At 42.5% G+C, this 19,867-nt stretch overlaps 1 protein-coding gene across 2 annotated transcripts in view; it reads left to right on the top strand.

Moving 5' to 3' along the window:
• LOC122926889 (coiled-coil domain-containing protein 50-like) overlaps nucleotides 1–19,867 on the top strand; it is a 95,475-nt gene that overhangs the window by 65,825 nt on the left and 9,783 nt on the right. For both annotated transcript variants that reach the window (XM_044278406.1, XM_044278407.1), the window contains exons 6-10: nucleotides 2,748–2,820; nucleotides 9,859–10,455; nucleotides 13,812–13,948; nucleotides 14,042–14,104; nucleotides 17,007–17,138. In XM_044278406.1, the coding sequence (XP_044134341.1) occupies nucleotides 2,748–2,820; nucleotides 9,859–10,455; nucleotides 13,812–13,948; nucleotides 14,042–14,104; nucleotides 17,007–17,138 (1,002 nt within the window). The remainder of the gene's footprint in view (nucleotides 1–2,747; nucleotides 2,821–9,858; nucleotides 10,456–13,811; nucleotides 13,949–14,041; nucleotides 14,105–17,006; nucleotides 17,139–19,867) is intronic.

The following is a 19,867-nucleotide window of genomic DNA, read 5'->3' on the forward strand; positions in this document are numbered from 1 at the left end:
TTTTGCAAAGGTTGAAATACGCATTTAAAAAAATCGCACAAACACTAGACATGCAGCAGATTTCAATAAATGCATGATGGGTCAGTTTCCGCACAGAAGAAAAAAGCAAAATGTAAACGGGCATGCACCCTCCATAGTAGCATATCAATAACGACACACACAAAGGTTCACCGTTTTATATAAGTTATGTTCTCTATGTATGTTTGTTTTATGTTTTTTGAGATCTTGAAGGATTTCCCTCAGTGAGTAGTATAAAGAATGGGTAGGGGGGGGGGGGGGGGGGTAGGTTATACCTTTAGGCCCAACAAAAATAGCACCCATAACAGATGTCTCCTTTTAGTCCCATTGACCTTTCCAATGCGTATGAAAATGCTGAGTATGAGAAATCAAGTTACTACATATTCTGAGGTACTCCATGACATGACTATTTGTGACTCCAGAAAGTTTATTTGTCCGTCAGAGATCTTGGGTTGAAATAGTTATTCACCACTTGATGAGTCAGAAATTCCATGGACAACCAATAAGCAAATGTAGAATGTCTAAGTCCTGATTCACATTTCCGTCAAGCAGATCTGGCTGCCTGATTCGGCACAAATGCCTGCTGTTAGCCTGACAAAAACCCATTTAAATGCTTGCCACGTAGTACTACATTTCCCAGCAGCGCCTGCTGTCTGTATATGGTATTTAATTCTGCTGATGGGTATTTAATGGAGGAGATGGGGCACCATAGCAAAAGATCAAAATAGGGATACCCTATAATTATAGTTTGAGACTTCCCAAGACTACAGGGCCAAGAGTGCTCTCTCCCTTATCCTTTTCTCTAAGGCTGCCCGTACATGATCAGGTTTTGATCCATAAGCAGACTGGACATAGAACCTTCAGGGAAATTTCCTGGAGGGCCGATGCTCAGAGGGCCGCCCAAACCCTCTGCATGGCCGCCAGCCAGGTACATAAAGATCTGATGCTCTCAGCATTAATGTAGGAGCAACGGCCGTAGGTGCCCTCCTGAATTTTACTGTATGTCCGTGCTAAGGAGGATGATGCCGTTTCATACTGTGGAGTGGGTAGCAGTGTATTTGCCGCACTGTGGTATTTGGTTCTACTGGGGCAGTATTGTGTGCTGCACTGAGGTATTTGGTTCTGTTGAGGCAGTATTTTGTGCGGCACTGTGGTATTTGGTTCTGCTGAGGTAGTATTTAATGCTGCACTGTGTTATTTGGTTCTGCTGGGGTGGTATTTAATGCTGCACTGTGTTATTTGGTTCTGCTGGGGTGGTATTTATTGCTGCACTGTGGTATTTGGTTATGCTGGGGCTGTATTTTATTCTGCACTATGGTATTGCTGGCCCACCTACCTCTGTTGTCCTGCATTCTGTCAGTTTGCACCCGCCTACGACTTGGGGCCACTTTTATTTTTTTTTATTTTTTTTTATTTTTTTTTCCATGATCACTTTTTTGGTTCCCAGTTTACCCCTTTTTTGATCAGATTTTCAGATGCATTTTTGTTTTGCAGTTCGGATGTGGCCACAAAAGATGTGGACAGCACACAGTGTGCTGATCCGTTCCACAGCCCCACAAAAAAGATAGAGCATGTCCTATTCTTGTCCGTTTAGCAGACAAGGAAGGGACATTTCGAAAGAAGTTAAAAAATAAATGGTGGTATGCCCTCGACCAGGATCGATGTTTTGCGGATCTGTGATTTGCGGACCTCAAAACATTTAAGGCCTTGTGTGAGAGCCCTTATACCATCTCTTCCTTTATGACCTAACTTTACTACTGAGTCTAAAAACCTAACCATGTACAGGCAGCCTAAAAGGGAAAGGACACTTGTGTGTTACTGTTGTGGAGATGTAGTGCTTAGGGTGGGATCAAGATGCCTATTAAGTGATATAATGAACTTACCTGTGCTGTGACCCCAATTCTGTATGGACCACATAGCAGTCTTATGGTCTGCATTCATTATGCATATATAATCATATATATAATCTCAAGCTTGACAAAGACTCTATGGAAGAACTAAAACATTGCCACCACATGGGTGATTACGTATGATTCTACTCCCTATGCAGGATCCACAGGGCTGGACCATGACACAGTGAGCAGTGCAGTATGAGTAGTGGGAGCTTTCCAGGATTTACTGTATTTTATTACTTCTGCCAGATGCTTTGTTTTAATGAAATCCCCTTCGCTTAGTTTGGTATATAGTATCTAGGGAAGTGGCTGTCCTGTTGAGGTGACAGTACAACTCTCAGCGTGCCGGGAAGTGAGATTTTTTATTTTTTTCCCAACACCTGGAGAGCCTCCAATTAGCAATCACCAGTTCATTACATGAAAAACTGTTGCAATAAACACAGTTTATCATAGCAGCCACAAGGGGCAGTATGGAGCGTGCTGTATTTATTCTCAAACCTGTTGCTACAACTTTTTCTACTTTGTGTGGTCTATGGATCTGGAGGTTGATCTGTGGGCAATGGAACATCCCTAAAATGTTGCTGCTTCCTGATTTTCTCTGAGCTCAACAGTAGGAATAAGCAAACTTGTGTTTCAAGTGCAGTGCACAAGGTTCGGGTTATCTAAGAATTCAGTTATGGATTCCGCTACCACTGACTAGAAGTTAGATAACCCGAACCTTGTACGCCGAACTTGAAACACAAGTTTGCTCATCACTAGTTTACAGTATATTGAAATTTGGCAACTAATTTCCAGTAATTGAAATGTCCCATCTTTCCTTTTCTTCTTCTCTTATAGGAAATTGCTAAACGGTTACAGCAGCTGGAGGAGGAAGAGCTGCAGAGAAATGTACAGGAGAGGACCCGGGGAGGTATGAAGCCTACGCTATCTGTACAGTGCCCTCAGGGTGGCTTTACAGGACAACTTGTTCTGAAACTTAGTACAATCTGCGTTCGTCTTTCAGTAATTATATAGATTCAAGCTGTTTTTGTGAAGGAGGGTGCTGAAGGCAAGTACGGCACTGACTCACTGGAATTTCTCACAAGTGGCAACACCTTGTTTTGTGCCATTTATTTTCTAAAAAAGTAACACCACGACTGCACCTACAGAAAAAAAGTAGGGCAAAACCTAAATTTTTATGTACATGGTATATGCTGCCTTTAGCCTAAGCATTTTAAATGGGCTCTATGGCCCCTCCTAGTTGCCAGAATGTAGCAACGAAAGCCCTTGTTGGAGGGCTCCACCGCTTTATCACTCATGGACTTGAATTCTAGTCTGTGGAAGTCAACATGTTTGCAAGTGTGCTCCTAGGAGGAATCAGGGTGGGTGCTGAGTATTTGATGAAAGAGGTGGATGCTGTTGGTGACCTTTCAAGCCAGAGCTTTAAAGAGAGAACTCCAACAGAGACAAGAAATTATGCCCTTAATCCACTAATCTTGTCAAGATTATAGCAATGTTTTTCTTTTCTCCCCAATAAACTTCTAGTTTGCTATTTAGAAGAGTGCAGTCCAGCTTCTGTCCACCATCTTGAGTGTAAAAATAACTGCAAGCAGTAGCTCTGGTAACTACAGGTCCCATGTTAGTTGTGGCCTGATCGTATCGTATCTATAGTTGTATATGTCTGTGAAGGTTCTCATTTATCCAGGTCATGGTATATCTGTAAGGAATAAATCAAGGCAACTGGACTTACTGTAGATTTCTTGAAAACGTTTCACTCGTTCTTCCAACGTGCTTTCTCAATTCTGAGTGACTGTACAAGAATTCTCTGGGAATAAATATGTAACTGAATCAACATCTGGTAATTATACCCAGCATGGGGTCAAAGGTGTTGATCCATTATCCTAATTGGAGTCAGTAGGTGATAATGACCTCCCAGAAAAAGGTGTCAAGACAGCATTGTTTGTGGCAGACAATAGATGTGCGGATGCCTGCGGATAAAGGAAGATGCACGGTTGTACTTAATACATCTGACTACGATGCCAAGGTGACCACACTCCTGGATGATAACAACACATATGAGGCCCTAAGACGAGACCCAACCAGTGGCTACAAGAAGAAGGTTATAGAACTATTACAACAACTAGAAAAGGACAAAATCATTGATAGGGCCATGTATCATCGCCTCTACCCTGGGGAAGTCCCTCCATGTATTTATGGACTTCCTAAGATACATAAGGACGGGACCCCTCTCAGGCCAATTGTCAGCAGCATCAACTCTGTGACCTACAATGTGGCCAAATACTTAGCCAGAATCCTAGCGCCCTTGGTTGGAAACACACAACATCACATACAGAACTCTCAAGATTTCACCACCAAAATCCAGAACTTGGTATTGGGCACAGAAGAAACAATGGTCTCCTATGATGTTACATCCCTCTTCACCTGCATACCCACTACAGAGGCAATTGAAACAGTCAGGAAACAGTTGCTACTAGACAACACCTTTAGGATGCAGAACAGAACTTAGCCCAGACCAAGTGTGTGCCTTACTGGACCTTTGTCTGAGTACCACCTACTTCAAGTATAAGGACAAGTTCTACAAGCAAAAACATGGCTGTGCTATGGGATCGCCAGTCTCGCCTATTGTAGCGAACCTGTATATGGAGGAAGTAGAAAGGAAAGCCCTGACCACTTTCAAGGGAATTACACCGAGTCATTGGTTCAGATATGTGGATGACACTTGGGTTAAAATTCATAAACAAGAGTTACAGGCTTTCACCGACCACATCAACTCAGTGGATCATAACATCAATTTCACGCGGGAAGATATGCAGAACAACAAACTGGCATTTCTGGACTGTCTTATAACAGTGGAAGAGGGAAGGAAGCTGGGAATAGAGGTCTATCGAAAACCAACACACACAGACCAGTACCTGCTATTTGATTCCCACCATCCTCTAGACCACAAACTGGGAGTCATCCAGACTCTACACCACCGGGCAGAGAAAATCCCCACCAGCACAGAGGCCAAGGCGAAGGAACTCAAACACCTCAGAGGGGCACTTAAAACTTGTGGGTATCCAGTTTGGGCCTTTGTCAAAACAGAAGGAAGGAGAAGAAAGAGCACCAAGACTACCAGTGAGGGCGAGAAGCATGACAGACGCAAGAATATGGTTATCCCATATGTAGCTGGGGTGTCTGAGAAACTCAAAAGGATTTTTAATAAACATCACATTCCTGTTTGCTTTAAACCCAGCAACACACTGAGGCAACAACTGGTTCACCCCAAAGACCCAACGCCTAAACACAAGATGGACAACATTGTGTACGCAGTCCAGTGCAATGAGGAATGCTCAGAACTGTATATCGGCGAAACAAAACAACAACTACATCAGCATATGGCTCAGCATAGAAGAGCCAAAACCTCTGGTCAAGATTCAGCCATGTACTTACATCTAAAAGAACAGGTCACACCTTTGAAGACAGTCAAGTACGTGTTTTAGATAAGGAGGCCGATTGGTACAAACGAGGCGTGAAGGAGGCCATCTACGTAAAAATGGAGAAGCCAAGCTTGAATAGAGGTAGGGGGGTTAGACATCTATTGTCTGCCACATACAATGCTGTCTTGACACCTTTTTCTGGGAAGTCTTTTTCTGGGAAGTCTTTATCACCTACTGACTCCAATTAGGATAATGAAATCAACACCTTTGACCCAATGCTGGGTATAATTACCAGATGTGGATTCAGTTACATATTTATTCCCAGAATTTTTGTACAGTCACTCAGAATTGAGAAAGCTCGTTGGAAGAACGAGTGAAACGTTTTCAAATAATCTACAGTACGTCCAGTTGCCTTGATTTATTCTTTACAGATATATAGTTGTATAGATCATTCCAAGTTGTGAGGAAAAAGCTGAAGAGGCAGAGATCTGGTCGAAGGAACAGGAGAGGCTACTTACTGTGCTCTGTGCAGCAGCATGCAGCATGTCACAAGTTGTGTACAAACTCGCTGGAGGGAGGGAGAGAAATGTTGACATTAGACTTTCTTTACCAACTGGATGAGATTCAGTCACCACAGCAGAATACATAAGCTTATGCAGTTTTGTGGTAGTCATCCATTGCAATGCTGCAGTACATCAGCCCGACGCATTGTGCTTGATATTTTATTATTTAGAAACCTATGAATCTGCAGTGGCATTAGACATAGTGATAAGAGATGAGAACTCATAGGGTTAACTATAGTTTTCTCTAATAATATGCCACCATTGACAAGGCGTCCATACGAGTAATAAAGGCCAGCCCTACGTGTTCAGGTATCCCACATCCATCACATAATAATATGTGCTTTGCATGTCACTGTTGCTGCCTATAAAGTCTTGTTACTTATAATATTATATCTGCCTATTCTGCTTTGTCTATACATAATATTACTGTTAGGGCGAGGCCATAATAATAGAAAAAAGTTATGAAAGGCGGTCATGGCTCTGGAAAATTCTACAAGATAATTAGAGAGTACAAGAGGTCTGTGTCATGTAAGTGTTACCGAGCCTTGATGGAAATATCTATATATACAGTGGAACAGTTCCCATTGAGTATTTGCCATTTTTACCTGGGCTTTATATTTAGGACTGTGATACTACCTCGAGAAGTGAAATTTTCACTTTTATGTTCAGCATAGTCAGTCAGGTAAGGAAATAAATATATCACCAGTCCGCAATAATGCTATGCAGCAGGTCCGAAAAAGTGATGTGGGTTCAATCACGTTATAGACAGGTACAATATATGGGGTTCGGACCGCGCTTCTGGTCCAGGTCAGTATGCAAGTTCTTAATCCTTCTTACTTCCTCGTTTGCAGAGAGAGCCGAGGGCTGCAAATATCCCTCAAATAGATATCCTGCAACCGATGAAATTATAATAGTGTGAGTCCGTATGTGACAGTAACCTGCATTGCACTGGTTATACTCACACAATGCGAAAAAAAACTGAGCGTGAATGTAATCCCTCCGCGGTAAGTTGTTCTTATTCTGTCGGAACAGCCACGTTTCTATGCAATCTGGTTAGATCCCCACACGGTCTCAAATGGTGTATACCTCAGACAAATCTGTATTCCTCTTCAGATTCCTGCAAATTTTCTGTGGACAAGAATGGCTTCTGCAATAGTGAAGCTCCGTATATATTTGTATAAAACTTTTTATTTGTCCATACTTACAAGACAACTCTCTTAAAAGACAATTGTTAAAACGCATAAAATTCCCAGCGTCTGCTACTTCTGCCCGACCCGGGTTTCACTCCTAGAGCTTCGTCAGGGGCACACTTGATTTCACCCTCCCCCTCCTTCTTATTTGTCCATTGCAATTAATCAGGAGTCAGATGTGTTCCTCCACAATGTTTTCCTATCCTGCTGTTAACCCTATACTGGAATCTCCTCATCCCCAGGGGAAAGAAGACGGATGCTATTAAGTCCCCATTCACATGGGCATGCTTTTTTTATATATTGTTTTTTACTCTAATTCAATACAGCTTGTAGGTCGAAATCAACGTTAAGACCTCCCGGCTGTAGTGTACCTAATTGGTATATCCACTTGGTTTCTTGTTTGTTAATTTTTTCCAAAAGACTGCCTCCCCTCCAATGATTTTGTACGAATTCTACTCCCATAAACTTTAGACCTTCTGGATTTTTTTGGTGGTGTTTTTTATAATGAGCCGATACTCCGTGACTTTCAAGACCTTTTTTTATGTTTCTTATGTGTTCCTTTTAAGAGAGTTGTCTTGTAAGTACGGACAAATAAAAAGTTTTATACAAATATATACGGAGCTTCACTATTGCAGAAGCCATTCTTGTCCACAGAAAATTTGCAGGAATCTGAAGAAGAGGAATACAGATTTGTCTGAGGTATACACCATTTGAGACCGTGTGGGGATCTAACCAGATTGCATAGAAACGTGGCTGTTCCGACAGAATAAGAACAACTTACCGCGGAGGGATTACATTCACGCTCTGTTTTTTTCGCATTGTGTGAGTATAACCAGTGCAATGCAGGTTACTGTCACATACGGACTCACACTATTATAATTTCATCGGTTGCAGGATATCTATTTGAGGGATATTTGCAGCCCTCGGCTCTCTCTGCAAACGAGGAAGTAAGAAGGATTAAGAACTTGCATACTGACCTGGACCAGAAGCGCGGTCCGAACCCCATATATTGTAATAGTCAGTCAGGTACCCACTGGAGCAAACATAAATGGTTGAGTACCTTTTGTAAGTGCATCACATTACTTATCTTGTAATGATCCTAAGTTGCAGCCTATATATTATACTCCAGAGCTGCATTCACAATACTGTTGGTCATCAAAGTCCTAACAGCTTACCTGAGATCCTATAATGTAATTGGGACATATCACTCCATTCAGATCACTATACAGGGCTTTGTGTAAAGTGGACACCTCGGACACCTTCTATAAAGCAAATGACCAAAGCAAGCTATGTTTCAACATTAAACCAGCAAGGACTGCTGGGAGGTTTCAGTTCTGAAGCCAGCAGAATTGTGAAAGCAGCTCTGGAGTATAATACAGGCTGTAACTCTAGAGCGAGGTCAGTTATACAAGGTGGCCCACGAAAAAGTAGCCCGCCTCCAGTATCTCCAAATCAAACTGCCTACAGGACAGTTTCAGTGAAAGCTGAGCTCTGATTAGTTGCTATGGGCAACTAAGACAGACTTGCTATTAGACAGTTTGATTTGGAGATGTTTGAGGCAGGCTACTTTTTTTGTGGGCCATCCTATACAAGTTACTGAACTTTGTAAGTAAATTTCGCTTTATGTAAGCTAGGAAATTCTGTTCATTGGTGGACACATCTTGGGCCCACCAGATGAAACGATTCTAACGGTCCACTATTAACTGTATTGTAATCCTTCTTATCATTGTACACATGGGGCGGATCATCAGTAAGAAAAAGACCCTGATGGGTGATTGTTACAAAGTCACCTCCAAATAGGGTTGTCTTCTGCTGGAATTTTGGGGCTCATTACTCTATCAAAGTCTGGTCTATGGTGGCTAAAGTAGGCCATAGACCTTCAAAGTTAGTTGCCAGTTCCTGCCTCTTGCGATCTGCCAATTATGCAATATCTATATGAGTTGGCATACCTCTCTGGACTATAGGTTTCGGGATCAACTCTTGGGAAAGTGTAGCTGTCCTGTGTAGCTGCACTCTTCTCCTCACAAAATAATGTGCACTTTTGGCCTTATTTTCATAATAATTGGAGGATCTTGTCTGACATGTCTTAGCCTCAGCCCCCAGTAGAGCACAGGTGGCACATGTGTGGACAGTCTCCATTTAAATAAATGGGGATCAAGGGGGTGTTTCCATTCTAGGCATTCCACAAGATATGTAATTAATGCTTGATAAGTCTGAGTCTCAATTCCTGGACCCTTACCTTTTAGTAGAATGGGGGTCCTGTGACCAATTCATTGGGGGTCTATTGAATTGTATTGAGAATCATCAAACAGGTGTTCTGTTCTATCAATCCTCAATTCCAAAGCAAGACTAAGTAAAGTTCCAGCTGCAAGCAACGGTGGTCTGCTTTTCTACAGTGGTCAGGGCTAATTCAGTTCCTGTAACTATGCAATTAACAATATAGCTTTAGGTCCTTGTGTTGCATAATGTAGTTTTAAAGGAGGTCTTAGCATAACCGTGTTACCAGTAGGCTCTAACCTTCTTCAACCCTAACCCCTTTGGGCAGCACACACATACATTGAAATATATGTCTTTAATTTGTGTCTTGTGCAGTGAGATTTGTCTTCTGCTCGCCTCACTCACCCACTTGAATGCTTTTCTGTGTAGTCAAACCTGTTCTGTGTCAGAAGTTACTAGATGATGCATAGGTCTTTATATGCCTTAAGCAGTTGTACCTGTTGTACTCTATGTGCACGCTTACTAACCTCGGCTTTGTGTTGTTGCATGTATACACAAGAACACAGCAGCCGGCAGCGGCAATACCTGACGTCTTTGGACAATGAGGAGGAGGAAGGCTATCCCTTCCGAAATGATAGTTCTAAGCACCATAATGCCTCAGATTACAGGCGAGGGCACAGAAGCTCTGAGAGGGACCATAGCTCAAAAAACCCAGAAGATCATCCTGGAAGAATGATCCCCAACCGGGTCTCCTTTGGCCAAGTCTATTATGACAGTAACAACTCTAAAAATTCCAAAACGCCAGACGTTTGGAAGGAGCCCAGCCGTAAAGATCAGCAAGTGCAGTTTTCTTACAGGAATCCTAAAAGTTCCTCAGAAAGAAGTCCGTGTCATCCTAGTAGCTCAGAGGGAACTTCTAGCCATGAGCGTGACATGGGTCGAAAAGAGGAGAAAGTAAGAGGTCATCGAGATAAACATTGCAGGCATCACTCTGACCGATGCAGACGCTCCAGCTCAGACAGTGATGACTGCCCAGAACATTGTGCTAGGGATAAGAGGAGTCGACGCTCACAGTGGAACCAAAACCATGATCTTCGCCACCATCGACCATCTAACAAGCCTTCATGTAGGATATCAAGTCACGTTCTGAGCACAGGTATAATGGTACTTTCAGTGGTCCTATATAATCACTAGGAATTAGGGAGGCAGTACATCCATATCATAATTTTTGGCTTGCAACACAGTGCATGTTATGTGTGTGATTTGATTGTGATTGATTCATGTGGAGAGTCTTTGTGCAATAGAAGCAACTTCATAGCTGCTATGGTATCAACTATGGGGCCCAGTAGTTTCCACCACTTCTGGTAAACTGAAGGCGAAGGGCAATAACTTGTAACTGGAAGATCGAAGACCCCTTTATATGGAGGCGATAGCAGGGATGAAAAGTAGTGTGTAAGGAAGATATTGTCGAGCACTAATAGACTGAGGAAGTAGCATGAGAAACAAGGAACAGGGATGTGGTAGAAAATACACTTGAAAGTTTTTTTTTTTTTTTGTTTTTTTTGTACTCTTAGGAAGCCCATATGTTATATAGAAATATAATCAAATGACTGATGATTCAGACTAAATGTCTTATTTGAAGTTTTGGGCGCAAACAATGTTTCTCAACTTTGAGGGATGAACTTGGCAAAGCATCTGTCATATTGATCCTCAGACGCAATGGGTATTTCCTGCCCATTACCAGGCAGCTGATTTTCTAGTAAAGTGAGACAGAAAGCTTGTTAGGATGATACAAGAGAATACCAGGGGGTTTCTAAGTTTTTCTATCTGCCAAAATAGTTTGTCTACACGGATGTGTATGTGGCATTATTGTTTATAGGTGTCTCCATTGGACAGCTGTCTGGTGGACTGAAATGTTTTGTAATTTTTTATTTTTTTGTTATCTTTGGTCTGTTATTTTTGTAATAGCAATGACTTCATATGTGCATCATTTGCAGGATTGTTTTAATTCCTTTTTGGGTTTTGTTTTGCAAACTCCTTACAATATAAATTCCATGAAATTGAGCAGTGGAATTTCCAGAGAAAACAGCAAGTACTGAAATATATCCAAAATAGAAGGGATTTTGTGAGTCTCATTGTACGTTGTTTGCTTGAGATAAATCCAGCTTGACCGCTTTAATATAACCTGTGTCTACACTATGGAAAGTGCCAACATACCAAACAATAGCCTTGTGTGTTATTGACTTGTCATTAGCTAATACAACATTACATGAGTCAGAATTGTCTTATGAACGTGATAGCATGTTAGAGAGTTGTCAAAGATAGTAATTCTAGATGGGAGTCTGACTGGAGCCTGCCGGGCATATCTTTCAACTTATAGGGCACACTGGTGGGTTCCTACATCAAGAAAAGTGAAGTGGTTTTGTTCCTGAGTCCACACATGTATCTGAAGTAGTTTCAAAGTTTAATTTTTTTCCCCAAGACCTGTCAAAGTCTGGTTATCCAAAACTATGATGTGTGTGTCAAACTTGATATTTTATGGGACTTAAACTACTTATGAAAGCACACCAGAAGTATTTGAGTTATTTAGAACAGTCCGCCGTATAGAGGTGTAGACATTCCTTTGCTTGAACAATATATACTTTATTAGATTCAGTATGGTGCAAACATAGCAACATTTTGGGTCCTTTAATGTGTGGTCCCCTTTTCAAGCACCTCAATCAGGGTTAGCGGCTGCCACATGGCTGACTTGAATAACTCAAACACTTCTGATGGGCGGTCATAAATAGTTTATGTTCTGAAGGATCCTGAGGTGGAGAGTGATCCCCCAAAAGACTTGCACCCAGCAAAATCCCTAATTCACTTACATGAATGTTGTGGCCACAGTAATTATACAATTGATATATCATGGGACTGTCATGTGGTCTCTTGGTCTTCTTCTTAGACTCCAAGACCTCTTTAATACAGCATCATATTGTTGTCTAGGCCCTATACCCAACAGGTCTTTATCAGGTAGTGTGAGTGCTGTCTCATTGTCCACTCCCTTCTAGTTTCTAATGGTGCACCGTGAAATTTATACGCATTAAGATATACCCTGAACTGTGTCGCATCAGGTTCCAGTAGTTTTAGTGGTCATCAGAGACATAAAAATGCCAGAATCCTTGATAAACTCCATTATATTTCACTGTGATCAACTGGATCAATCCACTCATGGCTCAGTTACGTACCAAGGCCCTGACCATGGCGTGAACAGAGTTCTTTTAAAAAAATTTCTGTTAGGGTACTTTCACCCTTGCGGCAGAGTGATCCCGCAAACAGTTCAGTCGCCGGAACTGCCTGCCGGATCCGTCAAAACGTATGCCAACTCATGGCATTTGTAAGACTAATCAGGATCCTGATCCGTCTTACAAATGCATTGAAATACCGGATCCGTCTTTCCGGTGTCATCCGGAAAAACGTATCTGGCATAAAAAAAAATTCACATTTTCTTTCGGTCTGGAAGAACGGATCCAGCATTCCGGTATTTTGAATGCCGGATCCGGCACTAATACATTCCTATGGAAAAAAAAATGCCGGATTTCAGGCAAGTGTTCAGTTTTTTGGGCCGGAGATAAAACCGTAGCATGCTGCGGTATTATCTCTGTCCAGACTAGTCAAAAGGACTGAACTGAAGACATCCTGATGCATCCTGAACGGATTTCTCCCCATTCAGAATGCATAGGGATAAAACTGATCAGTTCTTTTCCAGTATAGAGCCCCTAGGATGGAACTCTATGCCGGAAAAGAAAAACGCAAGTGTGAATGTACCCTTACCAATTAGTTGACTTTTGTCTGTTGTGGGTGAATATTTGCTACGTTAGTGCTAAGGGTTAGGGAGAGTTTTGTCATGCAAATATTCTAAGAGATTTCCCTTTAGGAGAAATGATGTATGACAATTGCCATTTCCAGAAAGTCAGCTCTTTGTCAGTGAATTACACTCATATAATCCCATATGCGGTCCAGGTTGTAGAAAGTGTGGTTGAAAAACTTTCCTGACATCTATGTGCTTATATGTCGATTGATTATGTGCCGTTTTAATCTAATTAGAACATCCCATAGAAGACTGTTAAGGTCTTAACATCAAGGCAATATAATTTTGTTGTAGTGGGTGGCAATGACCAGTTAATTTATGTTCTATATATATCTGAAGACAATGCTGTTTGTAAAGCAGTGTAATAATATGAAGAGGGGAACTGAAATTAATTGGAGGTCACAGACTTCTGTTGGAAACAATATTCCACCAGTAGCATAGAGTTTTTAAGAGATGAATGTGCCAGTCATGTGTAAAATCATGAAAATGACCCCTGATCACATACACTGCCATATGGACATCGTGGGGAGATGAGAGAACTCCTTTAAACCCAACGTAGTTAATTGCATAACTGCGCGACTACATTACTTTGACTTGCCTAACTAGTATCTCCCAGAACCCAGTGGTTTTTATACTGATGCTATTCTGTTTTTTTTGGCAAGGTGAAGAAACCAGGCCAACCTATGGTATAGAACCACTTGACAGGAAGATGGCAGAACTTCATGTCCAAAGCTCTGACCAGCTCGTAAAGGATGAAGAGTTAGCTCGCCGGCTTCAGGAAGAAGAGGAGAAACGAATCGTAAGTTCAACAGTTCCTGTATATTGAGAAGGTTGATGGGGAGACCAAATTAGATAGATAGTTTGATTTGTTCTTAATGTATTTCTTCTACAGGCCAAGCTGAAACGTCATGACCAAAATGAGGACTTCCGAGCAGCTCAGGTTGCACAAGATGAAGTAAGATTAAGATAACTGGCTCTATATAGCAACTAGATACATCTAGAGACTGCAGTCACACCTGGGCCCTGGTATGGCCTACTGGGCACCCTCTACCACATAGGACAACAGTACCATAAATGGCACGTGGTTGGTGGGGCCCAGGAGCCTTAAAGGGAATCGGTCATCAACTTTATGCTGCCCATACTAACGGCAGTATAAAGTAGAGACAGGTGAGTTTCAGCAATCTGTCATTTAAAAGTTAAAAGTAAGTTGTTACCGAGAACCAACATCACAATCATTGCAGACTGGGCCTGGAAAAGAGTCACAGCCACCTGAGAAGAGTCATGGTTATTCATGAATTCCGGCTCTCCCTGCCCACCTGCTGATGACTGGTCTTCTACCTAGTTTTCTACCTTTCTCTCTAGGAGAGAACTGCCAGTCATCAGCAGATGGACGAGAGTGCAGGAGATTATGTATAACCAGGACTCTTCTTGGGTAGATTTGACTCTTTTCAAGGCCTGGGCTGCAATGATTATGATGCTGGTTCTCAGCAACCACTTACTTGTAGCTCATAGGTGACACACCGCTGAAATCAGCATTTCTGTCACTATTTTATGGTGCCCTCAGTGAGGTCAGCATAAAGTTGACGACAGGTTCCCTTTTAAGTTACACCTCTGCATGAAGTACAATACCACAATAAATGTATCATTTTTATTACTGCAACTGATGAACTAAATGCAACCGTCCTGTCAACAGTCGTACCTTACGTGATTTAGTGCTTTCCTCTAGGCCTGTTCAGAAGTTACTTTCTAGCCCTGACCTTGGGGTTCTTGTTAGATATACTTTATTATTATTATTATTATTTATTATTAAGAGCGCCATTCATTCCATAGCGCTGTACATATGATAAGGGGTGCACATACATAATACAGACAATTGCACTAATCATAAACAAGATGAGTTACAAACTGGTACAGAAGGAGAGAGGGCACTGCCCGTGAGGGCTTACAATCTACAAGGTATGGGAGAAGGACACAGTAGGTGCGGGTTAAGTTGGTCATGGCGGTATAGAGGCAGCAGGGTCACTGATTGGAGGCTTGTCTGAAGAGGTGGGTTTTCAGGTTTCTTTTGAAGGATTCCACTGTAGGGGAGAGTCTGATATGTTGGGGTAGCGAGTTCCAGAGTGTGGGGATGTGCGGGAGAAATCTTGGAGTCGATTGTGGGAAGAGGCAATAAGAGGAGAGAAGGAGGTCTTGTGAGGATCGGAGAGTGCGTGTGGGGGTGTATCGGGAAAGCAGCTCAGAGATGTAGGGAGGGGACAGGTTATGGACAGCCTTGTATGTATTTGTTAGTACTTTGAAGTGAATTTGTTTGGCAATGGGGAGCCAGTGAAGGGATTGGCAGAGGGGAGAGGCAGAGGAGTAATAGGGTGAGAGGTGGATTAGTCGGGTAGCAGAGTTGAGGATAGATTGGAGGGGTGCTAGAGTCCTAGATGGAAGGCCACAGAGGAGAATGTTGCAGTAGTCTAGGCGGGAGATAATGAGGGCATGTGCAAGCATTTTCGCAGATTCAAAGTTAAGGAAAGCACGGATGCGGGAGATGTTTTTGAGTTGGAGGCGGCAGGTGGTGGAAAGGGCTTGGATGTGCGGTCAGAAGGAAAGGGCAGAATCCAAGGTCACTCCAAGGCAGCGGGCTTTGTTGACTGGGGAGAGTGTGCAGCCATTGATCATGATAGATAGGTCTGTTGGGGGGGTTGAACAAGATGGGGAAAGATTATGAATTCTGTCTTATCCATGTTAAGTTTAAGAAAGCGAGAGGCGAAGAAGGATGATATAGAAGATGGACATTGTGGGATTCTTGATAGTAAGGTGGTGATGTCTGGACCAGAGAGGTAGATTTGTGTGTCGTCAGCGTAGGAGTGATACTGAAAGCCATGGGACTCTATGAGCTGTCCCAGGCCAAAAGTGTAGATAGAGAAGAGCAGGGGTCCTAGGACAGAGCCTTGCGGGACACCAACAGAGAGGGAATGAGACGAGGAGGTGGTGCGGGAGTAGGAGACGCTAAACATCCGGTCTGTGAGGTATGATGTGATCCAGGAGAGGGCCAGGTCAGTGATGCCAAGAGATGAGAGTTTGCAACAGAAGGGAGTGGTCAACAGTGTTGAAGGCAGAGGACAGGTCAAGGAGAAGGAGGACAGAGTATTGTTTCTTGGTTTTGGCTGTCAGTAGGTCATTGGTGACTTTGGTAAGGACAGTCTCGGTCGAGTGGTGGGGTCGGAAGCCAGATTGTAGGCGGTCAAAGAGGGAGCAGGAGGAGAGGTGGGAGGACAGTTCTGAATGGACATGTTGTTCAAGTAGCTTTGAGGCATACGGAAGAAGTGTTATGGGGCGATAACTGGACAAGGAAGATGGGTCAAGTGAAGGCTTTTTGAGGATGGGTGTAATGGTAGCATGTTTAAAAGCAGAGGGGAAGACACCAGAGTTTAGTGATAGGTTGAAGAGATGAGTTAGGGCTGGGATAAACACTGTGGTGAGGTTAGGGATGAGGTGGGATGGGATTGGGTCAAGTGCACAGGTGGTCAGATTAGTTTTGGAGAGTAGAGTGGAGAGTTTTTCTTAATGGTTGAGAAGCGGGTTTTGGGAGAAGAGGACTGAGCAGTTGTGTAGAGGGTCTGTGGGGACTGTGTACTAAAGCTTTCTCTGATTTTGTTTGAAGTATTTGGCTTCCATAGTAATAGCGCTAGAAGCCAAGGTGGACCTGTAATAACTTCTGATGGATTTTGGGGCACAGCATGTAATGGGACTGTCATATATTCTTATGATTCCCTGTATTTCTCGTCAGTGGCTGACATTACTAATGACACCATCTTTTTATGTGCAGCAACTCATCCTTTTGCTTATCTGTCCTCAACTCACTGCAGGAAATAGCCAAGTACATTCAGCAGCAGGAGCTGAGAGCTCACAGGAGATCTGAGGAGCTGGACCTGCCTGGAGACAGCGATGATGATGGAAGTGTTTGTAGCTTTACTGACAGGAGGAGCATAGGGATAAAGGCAAGTACACCAGACTTAAAGGGGAATTATACCTAAAATACATTGTATACAGTGGGTATACAAAAGTTGGGGCACCCCTCGACAAAATTAGTTACTGCCAACAGTTAAGCAAGTTGAGATGAAATGATTTCCAAAAGGCATAAAGTTAAAGATGACACATTCCCTTTATATTTTAAGCAAAAACTGTTACATTTTCAAAATAACCCAAAGGGCCCAAAACAAACATTTGGACACGCATGGTTATTACCTAGTAGCACCCCCTTTGGTAAGTATCACAGCTTGTAAATGCTTTTTGTAGCCAGCCAAGAATCTTTCAATTCTTGTTTGAAGGATTTGCATCCATTCTTCTTTGCAAAAGTATTTCAGTTCTGAGATTCTTGGACCGTCTTGCATGCACTGCTCTTTTGAGGTCTGTACACAGAGGGCATGGTCAAAACTTCAGCGTTCACCTTTTGTGGTAGTCTGTGGTGGATTTTGAGGTGTGTTTAGGATCATTATACATTTGTAGAAGCTATCCTTTTTTCAACTTCAACTTTTTTACAGTTGGTGTTATGTTTGCTGGAATTTCATTGAATCCATTCTTTCCCCTGTTAATGGAATGTTCCTTGTGCCACTGGCTACAACACAACCCCAAAGCATGATTGATCCGCTCCCACGCTTAATGGTTGGAGAGGTGTTCTTTTCATTAAATTCTGTGCCAGTTTTTCTCCATACATACCTCTGCTGATTGTGACCAAAGGGTCAGTTCACACAGTTTTTTTGCACGGATTTTGGAGTGTTTCGCCTCAAAACAGCCTCCCATTCATTTCAATGGGAAGCAGCACTTGCTTTTTTTTCACACATGTAAAAAAAAGAAGCAGCATGTCCTATTTTGGGGGCAGAATTTGCACTGATTTTCCCATTCAAATTAATGGGAAGTAGAAAAAAACGTGCCATTTGAGATGTGCATATATGTGTGTTTCTTGCCGTGTAAACTGTCCCAAAGAGTACTATTTTAACCTTATCAGCCAACAGGACTTGTTTCCAAAATACATCGGGCTTGTTTAGATGTTTTTACTTCTGACGCTGAATTTTGTGGTGAGGATGCAGGAGAGGTTTTCTTCTATGACTGTTCATTGAAGGCCATGAAAAATGGACCACAACTCAAGAGTCTGCCAAATCTTCCTGAAGGTCTTTTACAGTAAAGTGGGGATTCTCCTTTGCCCTTCCAGCAATCTTATGAGCAGCTGTCTCTGTCACTTTTCTTAGTCTTCCAGACATTCTCTTGACCTCCCCTGTTCTTGTTAACTGCTATTGCAATTTAAACCGCGGAAATGGCAACCTGAAACTACCTCAAAAAGGCACAAGCTGAAGATTTTACCATGGCCCTGACAGTCCCCTGATCTGAACATCATTGAAAATCTATGGATAGACCTCAAAAGAGCAGTGCATGCAAGACGGCCCAGGAATCTCACAGAACTGGAAGACTTTTTCTAGGAAGAATGGATGAAAATACCTCACACAAAAATTGAAAGATGCTTGACTGGCTACAAAATGTGTTTACAAGCTGTGATACTAACCATCCAGGATGCCCAAATTTTTGCTTTGAGGCCTCTTCCTTTTTTGTTATTTTGAAAATGTAAAAGATGAAAATAAAAAATAGTTTTTGCTTAAAATACTAATGGAATGTGCAATCTTTAACTGTATGTCTATTGGAGATGATTCAATCTGCAACTTCCTTAACTGTTCACAGTGTGGGGTAGATATGGTAAACAGGCGCAGTACAGAGGCAAAATACAAGTTGTTAACTCAAAACGTCAGTGTTTATTCACACAATGGAAAGTTCATATAGCACAAGTCACCTTGCTGGCAATTCTGCCTCCAGTAGTCCACAGCAGGCTTTAGGGGGCCTGTTTCCCCAGTGTGCGGCTCTCAGCCCTCCAGCACGGCACAAAGCCTCAGATTCCCCAAAACAGAGACATCTCTGCTGAGCCCAGTTGCCTATTTAAGGACAGCCAGGTGTTGCCAAAACTCGGACGGGCACTTAAACTGCGGTCCGGTATTTAACCTTACCTGGCTGGAAACCAGCCCAGCCGCACATGCTGGGAGGAAAATACCTTCCTTGCCAGACACAACCCCTCACTTTGTCACAATAGTAACAGTAATTTTGACTATGGGTGTCCAGACTGGTGCATACCACTGTAAATTAGTAACCTAGTGTCCACAGCCGGTTGAAGAAAACCTCTATTTATTGCTGCCACGTTCTGAACAGATATGAAAATGACCCATAGGGAACTTAATTTTAATGCTATTGAGTCTACATGGGGTGTGAATACTTCTGGCCAGCCGGTCAGTTGCTGGGTAACTGCTGGAAATAGCGTTTTCCTTTTAAACCAGATTGTATTGTATTTGTGATATAGCTGATGACATGTTAGTTTTCTGTGTAACCAGCCATGTAGATGCGAAAATGCTGTCCTTAAAGGGGCGTTCTATGACTAATGCTTGTTGTGCATATAGGTCCCATAGAGTAAAGCTCAAGGATCCCAGCTACAGATTTCAGACACTATACAATCCTATGGGAGAGATTGATCATGAGGGGAATTTTTAAAGTCAGTTTTGCAGCAGCATGCACTGCTGTAATTTGTGCCAAATGTATCAAATGTCCGGGAATAAATTTGATGCAAAAGATTTATCCAGGGCTAAGCTGTTGATAACCTTTCCTAATATTGGATCTTTAGAGGTCCAACGCC

This window comes from Bufo gargarizans, chromosome 2, assembly GCF_014858855.1.
Source record: "Bufo gargarizans isolate SCDJY-AF-19 chromosome 2, ASM1485885v1, whole genome shotgun sequence".
NCBI lineage: Eukaryota > Metazoa > Chordata > Amphibia > Anura > Bufonidae > Bufo > Bufo gargarizans.